This window comes from Cnephaeus nilssonii (genome assembly GCF_951640355.1).
Source record: "Cnephaeus nilssonii genome assembly, chromosome: 18".
NCBI lineage: Eukaryota > Metazoa > Chordata > Mammalia > Chiroptera > Vespertilionidae > Cnephaeus > Cnephaeus nilssonii.
In genome coordinates, this window is record NC_137089.1 from 47,853,016 (window position 1) to 47,877,333 (window position 24,318).

Genomic DNA, 24,318 nt, shown 5'->3' on the forward strand with positions numbered 1-24,318 from the left:
ATGATATGTTTATGGAAAAAGAAATTAAGAAGCAGTATGTGTGCTATACCTTTCTTCCAAAATAAATAGGGAGTAAAGTGCCCTAAAGGACATATGCTAAGACCTGTGGGACTTTGTGTGGGATTGGGGCATGGAAATGAAAGGTGGATATCCTTTTTCTGCCTTTGATAGTTTTCTAGAGTCTTTTCATTCTTGCCTTGAAAGTCTTTGTGCTGAAATTAGAATGCTTTTTTGAACATTTATGGTCTTGCATTTAGGCTGTTGTCAGTTTGGTAGATAGTGATGTACTTGCTTCTCAAAATGCTTTTTTCCCTTGCCTGACCTAACTTATTTAAGCCTTAGTTTGTGGCTTTGAAAAAAAAAAAGTATATATATATATATATATATATATATATATATATATATATATATTTGTTAATCATCATTCAAGGATATTTTTCCATTGAGTTTTAGGGAAAGTGGAAGAGAGAGGGAAAGACAGAGGGAAACATTGATGTGAGAGAAACACGTTGATTGGTTGCCTCCTGTGCAAGATCTGACCAGGGCTAGGCCAGGGAGGAGCTTGCAACCAAGGTACGTGCCCTTGACCAGAATCGAACCTGGGACTCTTTGGTCTGCAGGCCGACGCTCTATCCACTGAACCAAACTGGCTAAGGCAAAAAATACATAGTTTTTATTGATTTCAAGATAGGAAGGGAGAGGGAGAGAGAGGTAGAAACATCAATGATGAGAATCATTACTAGTAATCGGCTGCCTCCTGCACACCCCACACTGGGGATCAAGCCCGTATCTGGCTTGTGCCCTGACTGGGAATTGAACCATGACCTCCTGGTTCATAGGTCAATGCTCAAACAATGAGCTAAGCCAGCGGGCATAAAAATATTTTTTCCCATTGATTTTTAGAGAGAGTAGAAGAGAGAGGGAAAGACAGAGAGAAATATTGGTGTGAGAGAAACACATTGATTGGTTGCCTCCTGCACAAGCTCTAACCAGGGCCCCAGGCTGGGGAGGAACCTGCAACTGAGGTACGTGCCCTTGACCGGAATCGAACCCGTGACCCTTTGGGAAGAAGGCCGATGCTTTATCCAAACCGGCTAGGGCAGTTTGTGACTTATTTTTTTGGAAAAATGAGATGCCTTGTCTTTCTGATTATTAGTTCTGAACTTTATTTTGAGTTGCTGATTTCTGAACTTGCTGGCCAATTGGGCATGCACAACTCTGTGTAGATTGTCCTGTGTTCCACAGATGAGCTCTAAACATGATTTCTGCTTCATCAGAAAGCCTTCATTCAAAACTTTTTTCTTTTGTTCATATGTCTTCCAGCATTTCTTTGGTCTCTTTCAGTTCCATTCTCTTGGAAAAATACATTACATATAATAAAGCCTTGTTTAAGGGAGTGTCTTTTCTGAACTTAATGGAGACTAAACAAATTGAATCAGTGATTCTTTATGAGTAAAAGTGGTTGTATGGGACTATAACACACTAATTATTTCTACTTAACCAATTCTAGCCAGAACATTTGTATAGATTACTTTGTTTTGCCATTTTATATTTTTAAAAAGTAAATGTTATGCAATTGCAGGTTTCTTTTCTGGTGGCAAAAGATGCAGAAATGCATAAAAGTAAGCTGCAGTACTTTATGGAACAATTCTATGGAATCATCAGGAACATGGATTCAAGCAGCAAGGATTTATCCATTGCGATTCGTGGATATGGACTTTTTGCAGGAGTATGGATCATTACTTTTCTCTTAACATTTTAGTTTTATTGGGAGTGTTTAAAGAAATATAATTTACTGCATTTTTAAAGTATGTCATACTTTAGATAATTTTGTTGTTATTTGCTTTACTGTTAACTTTTAAAAAATATTTTTATTGATTTTAGTGAGAAAGGGGGAGAGAGAGAGAGAGAGAGAGAGAGAGAGAGAGAGAGAGAGAGAGAGAGAGAAATAGAAACATCAATGATGTGAGAGAATCACACCTCCTGCACAACTGACACTAGGGTAGGGATTGAGCCCACAACCTGGGCATGTGCCCTCACTGGAATCAAACCATGACTTTCTGGTCCATAGGTCAATGCTCAACCACGGAGCCATGCAGGCCGGGCACTATTAACTTGTTTTTTCAGTGGCTACTATGTACGAAGATTCTGTATGTGTTATCTCACATCCTCATAACTCCCCTCCAAGCTTTTAGGAGTATTATTTCACTTTACAGGTGAGAAACAGTCCTAGAGAAATTGGGTAACTTACTAAAGGACATATAGTTGATAATTGACAAAACCAAAACATCAATTTAGGTGTGAAGACTAGAAACGGCATATGTTTTTTCACTGTGCTATGCTGCCTCTTATTAAGTAAAATTGTAGTTGATGGTACTCAACATTATAAAAATAGAAATTCTAATTACAGAAGGAGCTATATCTTCACTAATAAAAGAGTAACATGCAAGTTGATCATACCTTTGCGACGCCCACCAGCCAATCAGGAGTGTGTATACAAATCAACCCAACAAAGATGGCGGGTTAATTTGCATGTGCAGGTGCCGAGCCGGGGCAGGACACTTGCGTCATCGCCACGGTGACAACGCAGGCGTTCCGCACCGCCCCAGCCGCTCTGGGCCTCTGGGCAGCATGGGAAGGCGGAAAGGCGGCTCCGGCTGGAGCAAAGGCAGTGCTGGCAGCCAGGGGAAGGAAGGCCCATTCTTGAACGAATGTTCGTGCATCGGGCCTCTAGTATTAGAATAATGACAATAGCCATAGTTATTTCCCTCTTAGTGGATCTCTGTGACTTCTCTTGCTGCCTCTCTACAGATTTATCCTTCAGTGTTTACTCCCTTGTTTCAGAGAACGAGAGGTCCTTTTTCAGCCTTCCACTATCACTATTCATTTCATCCAGATATTTCCTCATTTGCTTCCATTTGTCTCTGTTAGCTCCTTTAAAATACTTAGGACAGAAGAAACAATATATAAGGAGGCTCAGAGGTAAACGAGAACATGGAATTTTGAACTGAACTTCATGGTCTAACCAACTTCAACTTGTGCAATGTAGTTAGATATGTTCACAGTGTAACTAGAGCATGATAGACAAGGAAGACAGGAGAGAGGCTCTAAAAGAGAAACCAGTGAGATCCTTAAGGAGGCTGGGCTAGATCTGAAGCCTAAAGAAGCCTTTGGAAAATCTGAAGCTGGGGAGTAGCATTATCAGATCTGTGAGTTGTAAAGATGGCCTACAGTGTTCAGTGTGGAGTGGTTGTGTATTCCAATTTGAATGTAGTTGTCAGTCTCTTCTGGGTGACTAGTCTCCTGGGGACTGGGACTGCATCTTTTTTGTCTTTGATACCTACTATCGAAACGGTGTCTAGAATATAGTTGAAAATCTAGATGCTTTGTGTATGAAAAATTATTTAGAATGTATTTACAGATTGTTTAAAACATTTTTGTAAGATATGCTGTATTTTATATCTCTGTTGTCCATTAAAAAGCTTTTTAATATTTAGTTTATAATCATGGCGTAATAACACACCTTAAATATCATTATTTTGATATTGATAAGATTGATAAAGATTTCTATTTACCTTTGCTAAAGCCTTGCAAGGTCATAAATGCAAAAGATGTTGACTTCATGTATGTAGAGCTCATTCAGCGCTGCAAGCAGCTGTTCCTCACCCAGATGGACACTATTGATGACCACATTTACCAAATGCCAAGCTTCCTCCAGTCTATTGCAAGTGTCTTGCTTTACCTGGATACAGTAAGTGGAATAATTAGTTACAGTGAGCATAACTTATTTAATCTCAGTTCTTCAATCACTTGATGGAATTGTGTGAACAGGCCCCATTATGGTTAGTGACATTTTTAATTAGTATTTGGTGTCAGTGGAATTATAGTCATGAAACTTCACTTTTTGTTACCCATAGCAGGAAAAATTATTTGTTACTCTTTCTGCCTTTCTAAAAGGTTAATTAAGATTGCTGCTTGGGATAGAATTTCATCTTAAGTATCATTCAGACAGTTTTTCTCTGATTTTTAAAAATGTAATCACAGTAATGTTAAATTTATTGGTAGATGTAGATAACAAACCACGGTTTTCATTGATCTAATAGTGTCTAATGGGTTGTAATTACTTTGAATATTTGTGTTATTCCCATATTTATTCATTTCCTTCTCTAACTTTTAGTTTGCTATCCATTTCTGATAGGTCCCTGAGGTGTATACTTCAGTTTTGGAACATCTCCTGGTGATACAGATAGACAGTTTCCCACAGTATAGTCCAAAAATGCAGTTGTTATGTTGTAAAGCCATAGTGAAAGTTTTCCTAGCCTTAGCAGAAAAAGGACCAGTTCTCTGGAATTGCATTAATACTGTGGGTAAGTTTGGAATTCACTTTTGTTTTCATGATAATGAATAATGAACACTTACCATGTTTTATGATATAGATGAAGAACATCAGGTTGCCAAATTCTTTTGTATCTTTTGACGTCTCTTAGAGAAATCCATATATTTTGGTGGACCAGAATCTCCTTTTTCTATGCTTTTTTTGAATATTTTTTTCTCTTCCTTGTGCTTCTGAATCTGAATAGTACACATTTTAAAATTAAAGATTTTAACAAACTTAGAGAAAAAAATTGAGAAGTAAAGTTATGTTAAAAAAAAGAATGACTATCATTTTTGTTGTTTGGTTGTATTTTTCATTGTTTACTTCATTTTTGTTTTCGTTTTCTTTTTTTCAGTGCATCAGAGTTTAATCAGAATATGTTCTAAAGCAGTGATCCTTCAAAAGGTAAATTCTGAATCTAATGTTTTGAAAATTAGTCCTTCGTCACTGAAAGTTAGAAATGTTGCTGGACTTCGTAGTCTGTAATATATAAAAGTGGCCCTTTTTGTTATTAGCCATGCTGTACAATTTGGAAAGTTAGGATCAATAGCTCTATATTTTTTTCAGGTGAATAAACTCCTAAGCTATGAAGTTCCTTAAACATATATTTACTGTTACATACAACTTTTTACAAAAAGGGAATGTTTTTTTTCTCTTGAAATTTTAGGACAAAATACTTAGGTGTATTATGGAACACATCTTACTTGACTTGAAGTTACAGGAAATAGGATGAGATGAGAGATAGGCCTGTATAAGAAAGTGAGGTAAATGCCTTATAACACATCCCATGGATATTGTTTTTGAAATATTAGCACATGACTATTTTAGTCCCAGTGAGAAGAATCCTGTTTTCAGCTTGCCTTTTTGTTACGCTTTCATAATGTATTATCTTCTTCAATCATACTATAGTCTCCTACTGGTAGCTGATTTAGCTTAGAAAATACTGAAAAATCAGGAAGTTCTTGCAGCAATGCTTATTTTGTGACTTCATTGGTAAATATTGGTGTGATGTCTTCCTGCCCAGGGTGCTGAGTCTGAATTGGAAGACCATCGTGCATCAGGGGAAGTTAGAACTGGCAAATGGAAAGTGCCCACATACAAAGACTATTTGGATCTTTTTAGAAATCTTCTGAACTGTGACCAGATGATGGTAAAAATGACAACTTTAGTCATAAAATACCCTTGTTCCTCTGTATTATGTGCATAGTTTATACACTTAAGAATTATTTATTTCAGAATTCTATTTTTTTCTGACTTTCAGTCGTTTATTTAAAAAGTACTACAAGTAATAAAAAATCAAAACAGTGTAAGTTAGGATAAAATGAAACTAGGGAAAGGTAAATTAAAGGGAACAAAATTATTGGTGGTCAGTGCAGTGGAAGAATATTTCAGAAAAAAAAAAGTGATCAGAAACTTTTAATCTCTCTGCAAATTAAAGGCCAAAGGAAGAAATGGGCTAGCTACCTTTGCTTCCAGGGTTGAGTAGTAAGAGGATAGAGGAAAAAACCCAATGTGACTATCCCCCCATAGTTTCTCTGGTGAGATAGGCTCTCCTTTGGAGTTTTGGGTGCCTGGTTAGCCTCCGCTGCCATTGCCACCACCACCACAGCAGGATTGCCTGGAAGTTGAAGGCGTTAGAGAATAAAAACGGGCTTTCCTCCTCTAAAAAAAAAAGGAGCTAAATTATAGAGAACTCATTTAAAATTAACTACTGAGTTCATGTTTTAGCTTTAAGTATTAGTGTAATATAGTTGATGCTGTTTTTCTTTCTAATTCAACCAAAAATATAATAGAGCTATTCTCTTCTTATTTGTTAAAGATGAAGATAAATCCAATTGACCTAGTAGGTATGAAGGTGATTGGTGCACAGCTATTATTTATATCATCTATGATTAGAGTAGTGCCTCCTGCCTAATATATTTCTAGCAGATGTTTTAAAGCCAGGCTCTGGCCACCATTTTAACATAGACTGACAAAGCATTAACAGACTAGAAAAAACAGTTTTTGGCAGTAGATGATTTCTATCCTGTGACAAATCTCAGGAGTTTTTAGTTGTTTTCTTATTGAGGTAAAATAGCAGTGTTAGTAATTTTACCTAAAACATTTTTTTCTTATATGATGTTAGATAGCCTTATATTGAGGTTAAGTTCCATAGAATATTTGACTGAGTCTTTATTGAGTAATTGGCCTATATTTTTGAAATGGTAGAATAGTTTCACTTTTAGAGAAATGATAGATGATGCTTTTAAATCCATTCTGAGGATAGATATATATTTATCTAGATACATGTATATGTGTATATACATATGGTATGTGTGTATAGTATATAAGTGTATACACACAAACACACAAATTAATTGGGAGAAATGCTTTGATAAGGATTGGCCTGAATCTTCTTATTTATTACTATGTACCTAGTATTTGCTACATGACTGTATAATAATATTATCTGACCAAAATGATATTGTCCTAATAATTTAGGAAGGTGTCTACAATTTGAGCTTGTAAACTTCCAGATAAGTCTGTTACAGTTTATACAGCATCCTATCTAATAAAACAGTAATATGCAAATTGACCGCACCTTCGCTACGCCCACCGGCCACGCCCACTGGCCACGCCCACCGGCCAACCAGGAGCAAATATACACGTTAAACCAGCAAAGATGGCGGGGGAAAGGGCAGCACCCATGTCAGTGAGATCCAAGCCATGATGGTGGACCTGGGCAGGTGGCGTGGGTTAAGGCCGGCAGCCGCCTGCCCAGGTCCGCCATCCCCGATCGCGGACCTGGGCAGGCGGCGTGGGTTCACGCCCGCTGCCGCCTGCCCAGGTCCGCCATCCCCGATCGCGGACCTGGGCAGCCGCCTGCCCAGGTCCGCCATCCCCGATCGCGGACCTGGGCAGGCGGCGTGGGTTCACGCCGGCTGCCGCCTGCCCAGGTCCGCCATCCCCGATCGCGGACCTGGGCAGGCGGCGTGGGTTCACGCCCGCTGCCGCCTGCCCAGGTCCGCCATCCCCGATCGCGGACCTGGGCAGGCGGCGTGGGTTCACGCCCGCTGCCGCCTGCCCAGGTCCGCCATCCCCGATCGCGGACCTGGGCAGGCGGCGTGGGTTCACGCCCGCTGCCGCCTGCCCAGGTCCGCCATCCCCGATCGCGGACCTGGGCAGGCGGCGTGGGTTCACGCCGGCAGCCGCCTGCCCAGGTCCGCCATCCCCGATCGCGGACCAGGGCAGGCGGCGTGGGTTAAGGCCGGCAGCCGGCTGCCCAGGTCCACGATCACAGATCACGGACCAGGACAGCTGCCTGCCCAGGTCCATCACTGATCTCAGAGCTGGGCAGGCAGCGTGGGTTAAGGCCTGCAGCCGCCTGCCCAGGTCCATGATGAGGGATCACGGACCAGGGAAGGCGGCGAGGGTTAGCGCCCGTAGCTGCCTGCCCAGGTCCGCCATCACCGATCTCGGACGAGGGCAGGCAGCTTGGGTTAGCGCCCACAGCCGCCTGACCAGGTCCTGGATAAGGGCTTCGAGTCAGCCATTGCCAGTGGCAGCTGACTTAAAGCCCCTATCAGGGATCATGGACCAGGTCAGGCAGCGTGGGTTAAAGCCCACAGCCGGCTGCCCAGGTCCGTGATCACCGATCTCAGAGCAGGGCAGGCAGCGTGGGTTAAAGCCTGCAGCAGGCTGCCCAGGTCCACGATCATGGATCACAGACCATGGCAGGCGTCATGGGTTAGCACCCGCAGAGGCCTGCCCAGGTACCGGATCACGGATCCAGGTGGCGTGGGTTAGCACCCACAGCCGCCTGACCAAGTCCCCGATAGGGACTTGGAGTCTAGCATAAGGAAAAGAATAGTCAGCAAAAGCAGGAGACAAGGTTTCATAAGTTCTCCCCCAGGTCACCACTGTTCTCTTATACATTTTAAGTATCCCAGACTTTGCATGATGGGATTTGATTTGAATTATGCCTGATAGAGATTTCATGACATGAATTGTAGGCTCATTCTTTCTTTTTGTGGTTGCCTGACTGAGAAAGGCCTTGGAATGAGAGAAGGCACTTTTATTTTCCTTTTTCATTCTTTAGAGGCTGAGGAATTACAGTTATATGAAGAAGTTAGTGAGAGAATGAAAGTCTCATGCTGTATTATTCTGTAAGTTTTATCATGTGGACTATCAAAAACTTGGTGGGATCCTTTTCAAGAGGTGTTACAAAAATTATGTTGAAATTAACATTCAAGAGTAAAAGGAGAGAAGTGAGTGGTGGGTAAAGGAAAGAACTTTGTCCTAGAAACCAAATAGAAGCCACATAAACCTTCAGATTCTTACTCATTGTGCTTTGGAGGTATCCTATCTAATGAAAGAGTAATATACAGATTGATCATCACTGCAACACACAATATAGCTGCCCCCATGTGGTCAAAGATCCTGCCCCCATGTGGACACAAGATGGCCACCACAAGATGGCCAGCAGGAGAGGGCAGTTGGGAGGCACCCAGCCTGCAAGGGAGGGCAGTTGAGAAGGACTAGGCCTGCAAGGGAGGGCAGTTGGAGGTGATCAACCCTGCAGGAGAGGGCAGTTAGGGGTGACCAGGCCGGCAGAGGAGGGAAGTTGGGGGCAAACAGGCTGGCAGCAGAGTGGTTAGGGGCAATCAGGAAGGCAGGCAGGCAAGCAGTTGGGAGCCAGCAGTCCTGGATTGTGAGAGGGATGTTCGACTGCCCGTTTAGGCCCGATCCCATCGGGCCTAAACGGGCAGTCGGACATCCCTTGAGGGGTCCCATATTGGAGAGGGTACAGGCTGGGCTGAGGGACAACCCCCCTCCGTGCACGAATTTCGTGCACCGGGCCTCTAGTTTTCCATAATACCTAAAATGCATGTACATCTTTATATATTTTAATGCATATTTAGGACTAATTTTGATACTTTTATGGACAAAATTTTGTTTATAATTTTTTTAAAGGATTCTGTTTTAGCAGATGAAACATTTTTCTTTGTGAATTCCTCCCTTCAAAGACTGAATCGCTTGCTATATGATGAATTTGTAAAATCTGTTTTGAAGATTGTTGACAAATTGGATCTTACACTAAAAAAACAGAATGTTGGAGAACAAGAGGTTAGAATTTTTGTCACTAATAATTTCACATTGTTTTTATACCAACTCTCTTTGTAGGTATAGCACATTTGTAGAGTATGTAGGAAATTGGTTTCTTCCACATTAATATATATTGTTGATACTTTTGTAATAACTTAATGTGTAGCAAATGTTACCACTAGATTTTTCAAAAGTAAGTAATTTATGTGTTTAATATGTTAAAAGAATTTTTGTGTGAAACGTTGTGTACTTGGCTTGTTTTATTATTTGTTCCTTAGCAACAGTAAAACGTCAAATCGTATTTTGTGCAGAGGTGACTTTGTAGTAGGATAAGGAAACCTGGTATTCCTCTTCTTTATAGCTAAGGAAACTCCAAATTCAGGTGCACAGTATTAAATGTGTTCTTAAGATAGTAGAATATAGACCATAGTCAGGAAGGGTCTGTTGTCTGTATCCAGTTTTCATGGCTTTAGACAGTTAGCTGGCAGTTGCTCTGCTCTTATTTGAGGAGTTTTAGCAACAAAACACTATGGTGGGCCCAGTGATTTTTTTTTTTAAGACTAGATTATGCTTCTTAGAGTTAGTGCATATGTGTGATGCTGCAAGTTATTTAAGAGATAATGGGGAGGATATGTAGAGGATAATAAAACAGAAAAAGCCATTTGTCACACTGACTTAATAGTGCTGGTAATGTTCACATTTTTATGCTGGTTGATGGGGACACCAATGTGTGTTTTATTGCTTTTTATGCTTTGTGTATGTCTGAAATAATTTCAGCCTGAATTTGATAACACAAACTCATTGTGTAACTTAATAGTAAGTTACTATTACTTAATACTGTTAATTATTCCTGTTTCTTAGTTTGAAACTTCCGAGTCCATTATTATTGATGCTTTCTATAAACTTTAAGTTTGGAAATTCTACCTCTGTCATGGCATCATTGCTAGCTCCTTTAACAAACGATACTCCTCCCTTTGTCTTTTTGTATCCGTATCAATTTTTATCACTTTATTTTATCACTTCCCATATATCCTTTTAAAAGAAAAGATGTAGTGTTTTCTGTGAGTTGTATCATTTTTCTCAAATTGTAAGCTTTAAGGACTCATCTGTACTTTTCTCACTTTTGCATTCCTTCCTTATACCATCAGACCTTGGCAGTGAGGTCAGTTATATGTTGAATGAATGTGTGATTGACTGGTATAATGTTTGTTTTGGTACAATTTTTAAGGATGAAAATGAACCCACTGGTGTTTGGGTGATCCCGACTTCAGATCCAGCAGCTAATTTGTATCCTGCTAAACCTAAAGATTTTTCAGCTTTCATTAACCTGGTGGAATTTTGCAGGTATTTTTTAAAAATTCTGATTATTTAAGAGAGAAAATTGTCAGTTATTGGCTATAATATAGGAAAAATTCTTATATCGCTATAAGAAATAAAATAGCAAAAGACTTAACAATCTAAATTGCTTCTATGAATTGTTAAAATATTCTAAATGTACTATTATTTTTATATTTAAAAGACCCTCAAGTAGGAAACAAAAAGGATTGTAGATATACCTAAAAATATTATATAACTAGAAGCCCGGTGCACGAAATTCGTGCACGGCGGGGGGTTGTCCCTCAGCCCAGCCTGTACCCTCTCCAATCTGGGACTCCTGGAGGGATGTCCGACTGCCCGTTTAACGGGCAGTCGGACATCCCTCTCACAATCCAGGACGGCTGGCTCCCAACTGCTTGCCTGCCTGCCTTCCTGATTGCCCCTAACCGCTTCTGCCTGCCAGCCTGATCACCCCCTAACCACTCCGCTGCCAGCCTGGTTGATGCTTAACTGCTCCCCTGCCAGCCTGTTTGCCCCCAACTTCCCTCCTCTGCCAGCCTGGTCACCCCTAACTGCCCTCTCCTGCAGGGTTGATCACCTCCAACAGCCCTCCCTTGCAAGCCTGGTCCCTCTCAACTGCCCTCCCTTGCAGGCCTGGTCCCTCACAACTGCCCTCCCTTGCAGGCCGGGTGCCTCCCAACTGCCCTCTCCTGCTGGCCATCTTGTAGTGGCCATCTTGTGTCCACATGGGGGCAGGATCTTTGACCACATGGGGGCAGCTATATTGTGTGTTGCAGTGATGATCAATCTGTATATTACTCTTTTATTAGATAGGATAGAGGCCTGGTGCACAGGTGGGGGCCAGCTGGTTTGCCCTGAAGGGTGTCACAGATAAGGGTGGGGGTTCCCTTGGGGTGTGGGGTGGCCTGAGCGAGGGGCTTGTGGTGGTTTGCAGGCCGACCACGCCCCCTGGCAACCCAAGTGGAGGCCCTGGTATCTGGAATTTATTTTCCTTCTACAATTGAAACTTTGTAGCCTGGGGCGGCAGCCATTTCTGTGGCAGTTAATTCACCTTCTACAATTGAAACTTTGTAGCCTTAAGCGGGTGAACCCGGCCAGGGTGTGCGGAAAGCTTTGCTTCCCCTGTTGCCGCCGGCAACCCTGGCCTGCTCTCTCAAGCTCCATTCTGCCGCCATTTGTTTCAATTTGTTTACCTTCTATAATTTAAACTTTGTAGCTTGAATGGAGGCTTAGGCCTGCAACGGCTATGGAAAGCTTGGCTTACTCTGTTACCTGGGAAACCTTGCTCTCTGTGGCTGTAGCCATCTTGGATTGGGGTTAATTTGCATACTTGCCCTTATTGGCTGGTGGGCGTGGCTTGGCTGGTGGGCGTGACCTATGTAGCGGAGTGATGGTTAATTTGCATATTACCATTTTATTAGAGAGGATGGAATTGTAAACCTTTTAATTATGTGCCTTATAATTTCAAAGCGGAATAAAAATAGTATGACAAAAATTTCTGCATTAAGGTTTTAATTTGTTTTTACAGAGAGATTCTTCCTGAGAAACATGTAGAATTTTTTGAGCCCTGGCTATACTCATTTGCATACGAATTAATATGTCAGTGTACACGGTTGCCACTCATTAGTGGTTTCTACAAATTGCTTTCTATTGCTGTGAGTAATGCTAAGAAAATAAAGTATTTTGAGGTAAGTGTTTTTGCAGGACATTGAATATGCCTGTGTTTTTAAAATTAGATTGCATGTATCTGTATAAATATTATAAAAATATGAGATTGTAGCATATTGCACTTTAAAGTCTAATTTTATTACCTGTATTTTTAGAAACTGATAATGTGAGTGGCAATTGGATGACACTTAAAAAAGTTAACTAATAGTATTTTCTGTTCTGATTTACAAGCACCTGGCTAATTGTGTTAGATTAACAGAGGTTCTTTTTATGAAGATTTTTAAATTTTATTTTAATATTTTGTGGGTGTTTTTTTTTTAGAGAGAGAAATGAAGAGAGAGAGAGAAAAATAAAACACATCGATGTGAGAGGGAAACATCAATTGGTTGTTTCCCGCATGCACCCCGACTGGGGATTGAACCCACAACCTGGGCATCTGCCCGGAAATCAACCAATCTTTTGGGAAGATGCTCAACCAATTGAGCCACACGGGCTAGGGCATAACAGGTTCTTTTTTTTTTTTAGTATATTTTTATAGATTTCAGAGAGGAAGGGAGAGGGGGAGAGAGAGAGAAACATCAATGATCAGAGAGAATCATTGATCAGCCAGCTGCCTCCTGCACACTTCCTACTAGGAATCGAGCCCAAAGTCCAGGCATGTGCCTGATCTGGAATCAAACTGTGAGCTCCTGATTCATAGGTCGACGCTCAACCTCTGAGCCACACCAGCTGGGCCATAACAGAGGCTCTTAAAGTGTGGGCCTACGCCAGCAGCCCAGTATTACTTGGGGCATCTCATGCCCTCTCCAGGCTTATGGGAAACTCTCAGGGCAGCGCTCAGCAGTTTGTGCTAACAGGCCACTCAGGTGGCCACTCAAGTGGTTAGTGAAGTTTGAGTATAATTGGATCAGTGCACCTAAGGCTGAAGTCATTCATGAGTATTCTGACTTGGTTAATTATAGGATGAGCAGGTCTCATTGCTCATAAGTGTATGTATTGGAAGATGGGGAAAGGGGAATGGACTTAGCCAAGCCTGTGGCTCTTGACCAGCCATCCACCTCCCACTCATGCCGTTTCTCACTGGCCTCTGCCCGCCCATCTGCATGAAACCTTGGCGAAGTGAATCTGAGTTCACCTCTCAGAAGAAAGGAGGGGAATTACTGGGCTTAGGACACAGAAATATCTGGTTATTTCTCACTGTACTAAGTTACTCTTTTATTCAACAGGGAGTTGGTCCTAAGAGTCAGAAACAGTCTCCTGAGAACCCAGAAAAGTATTCTTGCTTCGCTTTATTTGCAAAATTTGGTAAAGAGGTAATTTTAAAATGATTCATCCAGTGGGTTTTTAAAAAATGGGCTTTTAAAAAATGAATGTATGTTAAAAAAATGTTAGTCTTCATAAATGACCTAATTACTTAAAAATTGGTTTGTTTTATTCAGATCCAGATTAAAGGATTAAGAAACACAAACAGGGCAAACCATTATGCTTCAAAAGTCCCTTGAGTTTTTCTTAAAATAATTTGTGTGATGGAAACTCAAAATAAATAGATTCTTTAGCTTTTCCATGTAATGGGATTTAATTACTTCAAATAAACTTTTCCTAGAGATCAGTCTTTAATTTGAAAATGAACATGGCCATGTCAAATAAAGTCTGCATTATCATTTTTCATATTTGAGAATAGGTAACTTCTTCAGTTGATTTCAAAGCATAGGCTCTATTCAGGTGTACATCATTGTCTTTCTCTTCTTTTTAAAAAAATCTTTACTGTTGAAAGTATTACATAGGTTCTCCCCCACCCCCCATTAACTTCTTCCAGCCAGCTCCCACCCACCCAGCCCCCTAGGCCCATATATGCATAGCCCCATTCTCTGTGTCCATGGGTTATGCATATATGATTACAAGTTCATTGGTTACTCTCTTCCCACCCAACCTCCTCTGCCTTCCCTCTGAGGTTTTTCTCTTCTTTCTTTTTAAGGTATCAGTTAAAATGAAGCAATACAAAGATGAACTTTTGGCCTCCTGTTTGACCTTTATTCTATCCCTGCCACATGACATCATTGAACTTGATGTTAGAGCCTACGTTCCCGCATTGCAGGTAGATGCATTCATTGTCTTGAGCAAATCAATTTCATATACATATGAATTCCTAGAAAACATGGAAATATCCAGGTCTTTTCATAGCAGTCACAGTAGATGCTTGCTAATAGACACCCCTGGTTTAAGTTCTACTTCTGCTACTTAGTAGTTTTGGGACTTGGAACACTTGTCTTGTCCTCTCTGAGCTTCCCTTATAGGTGGATGTGTTGAAAGTCTGCAGCATGTCACCAACCATATAGACTAGTGGTGCTGGGTTTTCTAATAATGACCTGGGATGCACCCACTTACCTCCAGCAGGGTCTCACATTCTGGCTGTAGAAAGGCTTATTTATTAGAAACCATAATTAATTGGTGGTGTTTTTTTTCTTTAAATCTTAAATTACTGCGTCTCAGTTTACCATGTTTGTATTAACATATAGATGGCTTTTAAACTGGGCCTGAGCTACCCGCCCCTGGCAGAAGCAGGCCTGCGTGCCCTAGAAGAATGGTCGGCTTACATCAGTAAACAAGTAATTCAGCCTTATTATAAGGACATTCTCCCTAGTCTGGATGGGTATTTGAAAACTTCAGCCTTATCAGGTAAGGTTTAAAAGAATTATGTGTATCAAATAAGAGGGCAATGTAATAATTCTAATAGGACTACTATTTGTAATTTTGCAATTTCTGAAATATGAACCCAACGTATTCAAAATATATTTGATTGTTATTTTTGTAATCTCTCCAATTCTTTTCAGTATAATTGGGACGTGGGAAATATAACTGAGGCATTAGACTTATTATTCATTTTATTCACTTATATTCTGCTAAGCTTTATAACATCTTCAAGAGCAAGAACTTATCTTAAATATCTTGAACTCCTTATAGCTTTTGGTTCACTGCCTTATAAAAAATTAGAGGCCCAGTGCACAAAATTTGTGCACAGGGCGTCCCCTCAGCCCAGCCTGCACCCTCTCCAATCCGGGACCCCTTGGGTATAGGGCCTAAACCTGCAGTTGGACATCCCTCTCACAATCCTGGACTGCTGGCTCCTAATCGCTCACCTGCCTGCCTGCTGCCTGGTCGCCCCTAACTGCCCCCCCCATCAGCCTGGTCTCCCCTAGCTGCCCCCCGCTGCTGGCCAGGTCACCCCAATTGCCCCCCTCTGCTGGCCTGGTTGCCCCTAACTGTTCCCCTATGCCGGCCTGGTTGCCCCCAACTGCCCCCCGTTCTCGCTGGCCTAGTTGTCCCTCACTGCTCCCCCTGCCCGCCTAATCGCCCCCAACTGCCCCCTCTGCCAGCCTGGTCGTCCTCAACTCTCCCCCCGCACCCCCGCCGGCCTGGTTGCCTCTTACTGCCCTCCCCTGCCAGCCTGGTTGCCCCCAACTGCCCCCCCATCAGCCTGGTCACCCCCAACAGCCCCCCATGCTGGCCTGGTTGTGCCCAACTGCCCCCCCCCCCGGCCTGGTCACCCCTCACGCCCCCCCCCCCCCCCCGCCAGCCTGGTCGCCCCAAGCAGCCTGCTGTTCAGTCGTTTGGTCATCTCTCACCCCCCTGCCGGCCTGGTCGCCCCACGCAGCCTGCTTGTTCAGTCGTTTGGTCGTCCCTCACTAACCTCCCTGCCGGCCTGGTTGTAGGCAGCCATCGTGTGAGGGCATGAGGGTTAATTTGCATATCACCTCTTTATTATATAGGATGCTTGTTGAATAAGTCAAACAGGAATTAAAACTTTAAGAAATTTAATAGTAATTTCACATTTTGACCTAATCTCACTTGATTTTTATTGGTTTTTTAAATATAACTGATGAAGCCCTAATGCTAACCAGTTAAGAAGAATTGTTATAGGAGAAATAGGTTTGGGAAAAGGTTAAAAGAAAAAATTCCATGCAAAAATTTTACAGTCAAGAAGAGTAGTACTTATAGTCGAGGGGAACAGATTTACTCAAACCACGATGGAAAGGGACATTGTTATCACAGGAAGCAAAAAGATTCAGTTTGGAGAAAGACACTGAAGTGTTGCTAAGAATTTGAACTTCACTATCCTCAAAGTAGAAAATAGAGGGTTATTTTATAAAATTCCATCTATGTCAATCATTATTATTACTCAACTTGAATTTTTTTTAATTTATTGATTAAGGTATTACGTATGTGTCTTTATCCCCCCATTGCCCGCCCCCCCCCTCGACCCTGCTCATTCCCTCATCCCCCTGGTGTCTTTGTCCATTGGTTATGCTTATCAACTTAAATATTGTTGGCTTGGAAACATTAAGTGAACAGTGTGTGACAAATTTCATTCACTGTGTCTGGTTTTGTAACACCTCAATATATATGCAGAGCTCATGAAAAGTGAGTCACAAATTTGGGAGATATTTCTGTAAATGATAGTAATGACAAGTATTGCTTAGAGATAAAGAATACAAACTAGTCAATGTTTATAGCTTACTTAGGCTTTTAAAATTCACATTATATAAAGAGTGCTGCTTGTTGAGTAGCTCACTAAAAATTAATGGTCTTAGTTAAAAAATTAATACATCTAGTAGCAGATATCTCTGTGGTGGTTTTATTTGCTTTATTGAAATGAAATTATTGTGATTCTTTTAAGCAAAGGATTTATCTGTTGATAAATATGTGTAACTGTAAATAATTAGAAGATAGGGAAAAGTAGAGAGTAGTAAAATTTAATAATAAGAAAATGCAGAATCTTAAAGACAGCCACTACTTTAGTAACATTTTATTTGATCTATCAAACTTCCAGAACTGTTGTATTAATAGTAAAAAGAATTCCCAAATTCAGCAATTAAGATTTTTGTCCCATATACATTATTATTGCATGTACTTTCTCTCTGTACATATTAGGCAATAATATGAGTGTGTGTGTACATGGTTGGGCAAAAGTAGGTATACAGTTGTTTGTGTGGAAAATAATACAATGATCCTATATAATAAAACCCTAATACGCAAATCGACCAAATAGTGGAATGATTGGTGGAATGACTGGTCGCTATGACGCGCACTGAGCACCAGGGGGCAGATGCTCAATGCAGGAGCTGCCCCCTGTTGGTCAGTACGCTCCCACAGGGGGTGTGCTGCTCAGCCAGAAGCCGGGCTCACAGCTGGTGAGTGCAGCGGCGATGGCGGGAGCCTCTCTCGTCTCCGCTGCCGGTGGGCAGTAAGAAGCAAGGGGTCCTGGACTGCGAGAGGGATGTATGACTGCTGGCTTAAGCAGACCCGATCCCCCCGGCAGGTGGACATCCCCCGAGGGGTCCCAGACTGCGAGAGGGCGCGGGCTGGGCTGAGGAACCTCCCCCACCAGTGCATAAATTTCATGCACTAGGCCTCTAGTTAATAAATAATAATACAAGAATAAACTCTAGCCCTAACCGGTTTGGCTCAGTGGATAGAGCGTCAGCCTGCGGACTGAAGGGTCCCAGGTTTGATTCTAGTCAAGGGCATGTACCTTGGTTGCAGGCACATCCCCAGTAGGGGTTGTGCAGGAGGCAGCTGATAGATGTTTCTCTCTCATTTGATGTTTCTAACTCTCTCTCCCTCCCCCTTCCTCTCTGTAAAAAAATCAATAAAATATATTTTAAAAAAAAGAATAAACTGTTTCATGCACTCACAACTGTAAACCTACTTTTGCCCCACTTGGTATATGTATGTATATACCCTTTTCAAGTTGCAGGCATCATGGATATTTATGTCTAAAAACTGCAATGTATATTTCTTAAGAGCAAGGATATTTTCTTACAAAACCACAGTATCATTATTGAAATAAAGAAAAACAACATGAATATATTAATCTTTGGTTCATATGCAAATTTTTAGTTGTCCCATTAATTTCTTTTACAGCTGATTTATGGTTGTATTTTTTGTGGTCTAGATTTCAGTATAGCACCATGTGTTGCATTTATTTGTTATAACTCTTTAGCCTCTTTCAAAGTGGGATAGTCTTTCTTAGTTCTCGTGACATTGACGTTTTTTAATATTACAGGCCAGTTATTTTATAGAATGTCTTTTAATGTGGGCTTGCCTGATGTTTCCCATGATGAGGTTCAAGTTATAACTTTTGGCAGAAGCACCCAGAGCTGATGCTCTGTCCTTCTCACAGCATAATGGTAGCAATTGGTGCCATTATCAGTCATGTTCATTTTGACCATTTGATTAGCGAGTGTCTGCTCCATCTTTTCGTAGTTTCAAAGTGACTCTTTTTCCCTTTGTGTGAGTTAGTTGTTTGAGGTCCTCTCCCTCTCCACTTCTTCAAGTCCTAAGGCCTTTAAGTGGCGTAGAGGAAGGTGGGTGTTAGGGTTGCAGTGGTGCTCCCAGGGAGCATGAGGAGGGCAGCCCTGAGGGTTGGCCTGTGTCGGGTCAATGTTGGAGCAGGGTGGGGGACACGGATATGTTGGGACAGCCTTTTGGCATAAAGGGGTCCAGGCAAGGAGGGTGAGGAAGGTGATAACGTATATCTATATTCATATGTACGTGTGTGTGTGTGTGTGTGTGTGTGTGTGTGTGTGTGTATGTACACAGAGATGAATAACTAGAATTGGAGATGAAAGCATGTATATATTCTAGTTCTATCCATGGAAAGGGCCTGCTTGGGAGTAGTAATACCTTAATAGTAGTGAGCAAACCTAGTGTCAAGATCATGGCTTCTAAATACCATTTTCCATGAAAATTTTATTTTCTGAAACATCCAGAAAGCAAGGAATTAATTGTTCAGAGAATGATGGGAATATGTCACAGATAAAATTTGGGATAATTTGGGCATCAAAATAAATCATTTTAGAAAGAGATTATATTTCATTGGCTCAAATAGAAAATATTCAATTCAACAAAAAATTGAAAGTCTTATAGTGTTTTGTTTTTTTTTCTGTTGCTGTTTAGTAACCACATATTTAGCAGTTTAAAACCACACCAATCAAAAAAAAAAAAAAGTGAAAAACCACCCATCCGTTATTTCAGAGTTCTGTAAGTCAGAAGTCCAGGTGGGCTCAGCTGGTCCTCTACTTAGGCTGATCATTTCATTGAGGTGTTGGCCATGCTGGGCTCTTAACTGGAAACTCTGGGGAAAGATTTTCTTTCAGTCTTATTCAGGTTGTTTCAGGATCTGAGATTCTCATTTCCTCGCTGGCTGATTGTCAGGGCTGATCAGGTCCTGGAGGCCTCTCTCTGGTCCTTGTTCATGGCCCCCTCCATCTTCACATCCAGCAAATCTTTCTGGCTTCCTCTTCTATTAGCTGGAGAAGACTGCTTTTAAGGGACAGGTGTGATTAAATTAGGCCTACGTTGTTAATCTTTTGTTATATAAGGGAACACAATTATGGGAGTAACAGCAGGAGAAGGTCATAGGCTATCTTAAAATTCTGCCTATCACATATACTTTTAAAGTACCTTACACCAGCCTGGCTGGCATGGCTCGGTGATTGAGCATTGACCTATGAACCAGGAGGTCACGGTTTGATTTCTGGTCAGGGCACTTGCCCGGGTTGCTGGCTCAACCCCCAGTGTGGGGCATGCAGGAGGAAGTTGATCAATGATTCTCTTTCATCATTGATACTTCTATCTTTCTCTCCCTCTCCCTTCATCTAAAAATAAATAAATAAATAAATAAATAAATAAATAAATAAATAAATAAATAAAATGCCTTACCCCCAAACATATGTTTTACCCCATGGTCATGGATAAAATTATAACTTTTTAGTGGAGGCACCTTGCAGACACCTCCTTGGCCTGTTGGCTATAGTGGGACCAGTCAACAGCATATGTCCTTTGATAATGGCTTGCTGAGAAGAATGCAGAGTTGTTCTGTGCCACTTCTGCCAAAGGTGCACGATCTGAATCTTCTCTTTTAGGCCATGAAGTCAACATAAAGCTCAGAAAATTATTCTGATAAGATCCTGAATTTTTGTAGTCTTGTAAGGTTACACAGAAAGTAAAGAGTAACTTTTCATATTATAGACAAAGGAAACCAAAGAAGTACATCCTTTAAAATTGAGTGACCTTTTCCAAAATTTTATCTTATTTTATAGTTTCTTTTCACACTCACTTTCCAAGTTTTGCCCTTTATTATGCTCTTTCGTATTCTGGAACAAACTGACATAATTTTAAAATAGCAGTCCCTCTCAGGCTATTGATGGGATTAAATTGTTTATAAAATACTGCGAAAATATGCATGCTAATGTGATCTTCAAGTAAATATGAAAGTCTTTAAAAAATTACATCTACTTCCAATATGGTAGTTATTGCTAGTTCTAACCCACATAAGCAAACTCCATATCTGTGGAGTTCATAGTATGTTCCAATTGTTGAAAGAGATCCAGATACCAAAAAGCCCAAGATTCTCTTGCTTTTGAGAAAACTAATCTCTTTCCTTAAAAATGAAAAGCACACCTAAAATTGTATTTCTGTACTATTGCTTCTGTGGTTTCAACCACTCATCTATACTAATAAAATGGTACTATGCTAATTAGACCGGGAGACCTTCTGGGAGACCTTCCAGACATCCTTCCGGACAAAGCCATGGTGGCGGGGCTGAGGCAGAGGCAGTTAGGGGCGAGCAGGCTGGCGGGGGGGCAGTTGGGGATGAGAAGGCAGGCACGGGGGGCAGTTGGGGGTGATCAGGTTGGCAGGGGAGGGCAGTTGGGGGTGATCAGGCCAGTGGGGGGCAGTTGGGGGTGAGCAGGATGGCGGTGGGGGCAGTTGGGGGCGATAAGGCCAGCAGGGGGGGCAGTTCAGGGTTATTAGGCTGGCGGGGGGGGCAGTTGGGGGTGAGAAGGCTGGTGGGGGGGCAGTTGGGGGTGATCAGGCCAGCAGGGGGGCAGTTAGGGGTGATCAGGCCATAAGCGGGGCGCAGTTGCAGGCAATCAGGTTGGCAGGCAGAGTGGTTAGGGGTGATCAGGCAGGCAGGCAGGTGAGCAGTTAGGAGCCAGCGGTCCCGGATTGCGAGGTCCCTGTGGGATCGGGCCTAAACCGGCAGTCGGACTTCCTCCGAGGGGGCCCAGATTGGAGAGGGTGCAGGCTGGGCTGAGGGACACACCCCCCCCCGTGCACAAATTTTGTGCACCAGGTCACTAGTCTATATATATAAAAGCCTAAGCTATCAGTCAACCATTTGACAGGTCGCTATGATGCGCACTGACCACCAGGGGGCAGATGCTGAACGTAGGAGCTGCCCCCTTGTGGTCAGTGTGCTCCCATAGTGGGAGTGCCACTCAGCTGACCGGGATGAGTGGGGTCGGGATGAGCGGGGCCCGGGTGAGTGGGAGCGGCTCCTCCCTGGCTACCTGCCACTTCGTGCACTACTACATCCCTCGGGGGATGTTGGGTGCGGGTTTCAGCCTAATCCCCGCAGGTCACGCTGAGGGACCCCACCTGTCCATGAATCTGTGCACTGGGCTTCTAGTTAATTATAACTTATTACCAAACTTATCTCTTTCGTTGAGAAAACTTGGAGTGCATAATTGAGAATTGTCTGTCAGATTCATAGAGCTTATGAGCACGACGATACCACTGACACATTCATTTACATGATCCCAAGCTCTAGCCTTGTAATAGCCTATAAAAACGAGAAGCAGAAGCACACAAACTTAAAAGTGATGCTTAGTAATCATTTATTGTATTTTGCTTGTATACTACCTGAGTATTCAGTAATTATCCATTAATTAACTCATTCAGTCCAGTTTTCAAGTTTCCTGCAAATCTTAGAAATTATCTTCTAGCTGACATGCTGTAAAACATAATTACTGGGGAAATAAAAAATTTGTCCAAATAAAGATACAGTTTATTTGAACATAAATTTATAACACTTTTCATAAACTTAAAACTTATGTAGGACTGTTTGTGATGATGAAAAATTCTGGAGATGGATAGTGGTGAGCACAACATTGTGAATGTTGTTAATGTCATTTCTTTTTTTAAACCCAAATTATTAAACTTGTCTCAAGTACCAAAGATGTGCCTGAATTATGTGAACATGGATTCATAAAATGCTTAGTTTTTGAGCTAGTTTCTGTAAGATGAAAAAAAAAACTATGGCTCATTTAAAACATAAGCACAGTGTCCTTATTTTCAGAAAAGTTTAGGAATATTCACTTTATGTAAGTTTATTAATTTGTATAAATAAGTCAGAACAGATTTTAAATTTAAGAGACTTTATAATCTAATGTATTAATACTCTCCAAATATAGGAGAACATTATACACATAAGGAACGAAGTAAAAGCCTTTCTCAAATCAGGCTAATAGACACATAAGCAAATGGAGAGCTTATAGCTTTAATTCTGCAATTTGAATCATAGCTCAAGAGACACAAGACACCAAGAAAACACTGAGCAGTTCAAATATCAAGGAGCTATTTTTCCCAGTGTACAAAATTAACTAATTTGAGCTACAAAATAATAATAATAATAATAATAATAATAATAATAATAATAACAAAAAGACACTGAAAAACAAATGCTCTTTTTCATCTCTGGCCCAATAGAAATCTCTAGAATCTGTCCACAGAAGTTTACCAAATGGTCAGTAGACCATAAACCCAAATTCTCAGACATTACTCCCATCCGTGGGGACCAGCTAATTGGGCATAAGCAAACCAAAAGCATAAAATCATGTAAAGGCAGGAACTAGATTAGCAGAAAGCTGTGCAAGGTTCTATTGTCATTTGGGATTCATTTCTAGGAGCCAAGAAGATAGGGTGGGATTAAACCTGTGAGGTGTGTATCCTTCAGCAATGCGGTTTACCTGGCTCTGTCAGCAAATCTTCTAGGCATCTCCAGAACCAGTGAAAAGTAACTTTATAGCTATGAAAGTATGACTATGCTGATATAAATGAACACGTATCAAAGATTTTACTTAACTCAATAGTTAATTAAAGGGATTAGGATGTTACAGCTGGTTTCTATAACCTAAATCTAGTCCTGAGAAAACGTTAGACAAACTCAAATAGAGGGACAGTGTACAAAATTACTGGCATATAATTTTAAAATGTTTAAATCATGAAATGCAAGGAAAGACTGAAGAACTGTTTCAGTTTAAAAGATACTAAAGAAGCAAACAATAAAATGTAATATGGTTCTGAACATGGGATCAATGCTAGAACCTAAATGGGGTTAAGGATTAAATATGGGCAATGTCTCAAGGGCCATATCCTGAATTGGATTGTTATGTGGTTATGTAGAGAAATATTTTTTAGAACTCATAAACTTATATAAAGTTAGGATGTATAGTGTTAAAACATTTCTTTCCTGAAGCCCCACTACCTCTCATTATTACTTTAGTGTGTTTCCTGCCCAATCTCTGGAATTAACACTTCTTCAAGGAATCATATTTCTTTGTGTAGACAATGATATTTAAAACTAAGACAACCACTATTAATATACTTTTGTTTTAGAAACTTAGTAATTTTTAATCATAATTAAAATTAGGATTTTAATGTCTTGATTTGGTAATACAGTATGTTCACCCTAATATTAATCAGTCAATGAATGAATGCTATTTAAAATTCATTTTCGTTTTCTGTTGATAGGTGAGAACAAGAATAACTGGGAAGTGTCAGCACTTTCTCGGGCTGCCCAGAAAGGATTTAATAAAGTTGTGTTGAAGCATCTGAAAAACACAAAGAACATCTTATCAGTAAGAAATCCCTTGTATTTTCTTTACCTTAAATAATGCAAAGATCAAATTCTAATGCTTGTGAAAAGTAAAAAATCTTTATTTAAAATCTTAGTGTTATATATAAATTAGAATACGGTATGGAAATAATCTCCATATATTTTTAGC

At 41.0% G+C, this 24,318-nt stretch overlaps 1 protein-coding gene across 1 annotated transcript in view; it reads left to right on the forward strand.

Moving 5' to 3' along the window:
• PRKDC (protein kinase, DNA-activated, catalytic subunit) overlaps positions 1-24,318 on the forward strand; it is a 205,676-nt gene that overhangs the window by 17,175 nt on the left and 164,183 nt on the right. Inside the window, exons 11-22 of the mRNA XM_079796147.1 lie at positions 1,583-1,729; positions 3,587-3,751; positions 4,199-4,367; positions 4,731-4,780; positions 5,400-5,525; positions 9,329-9,481; positions 10,689-10,804; positions 12,327-12,486; positions 13,693-13,779; positions 14,442-14,561; positions 14,983-15,142; positions 24,065-24,171. Coding sequence (XP_079652273.1) covers positions 1,583-1,729; positions 3,587-3,751; positions 4,199-4,367; positions 4,731-4,780; positions 5,400-5,525; positions 9,329-9,481; positions 10,689-10,804; positions 12,327-12,486; positions 13,693-13,779; positions 14,442-14,561; positions 14,983-15,142; positions 24,065-24,171 — 1,560 coding nt within the window. The remainder of the gene's footprint in view (positions 1-1,582; positions 1,730-3,586; positions 3,752-4,198; positions 4,368-4,730; positions 4,781-5,399; positions 5,526-9,328; positions 9,482-10,688; positions 10,805-12,326; positions 12,487-13,692; positions 13,780-14,441; positions 14,562-14,982; positions 15,143-24,064; positions 24,172-24,318) is intronic.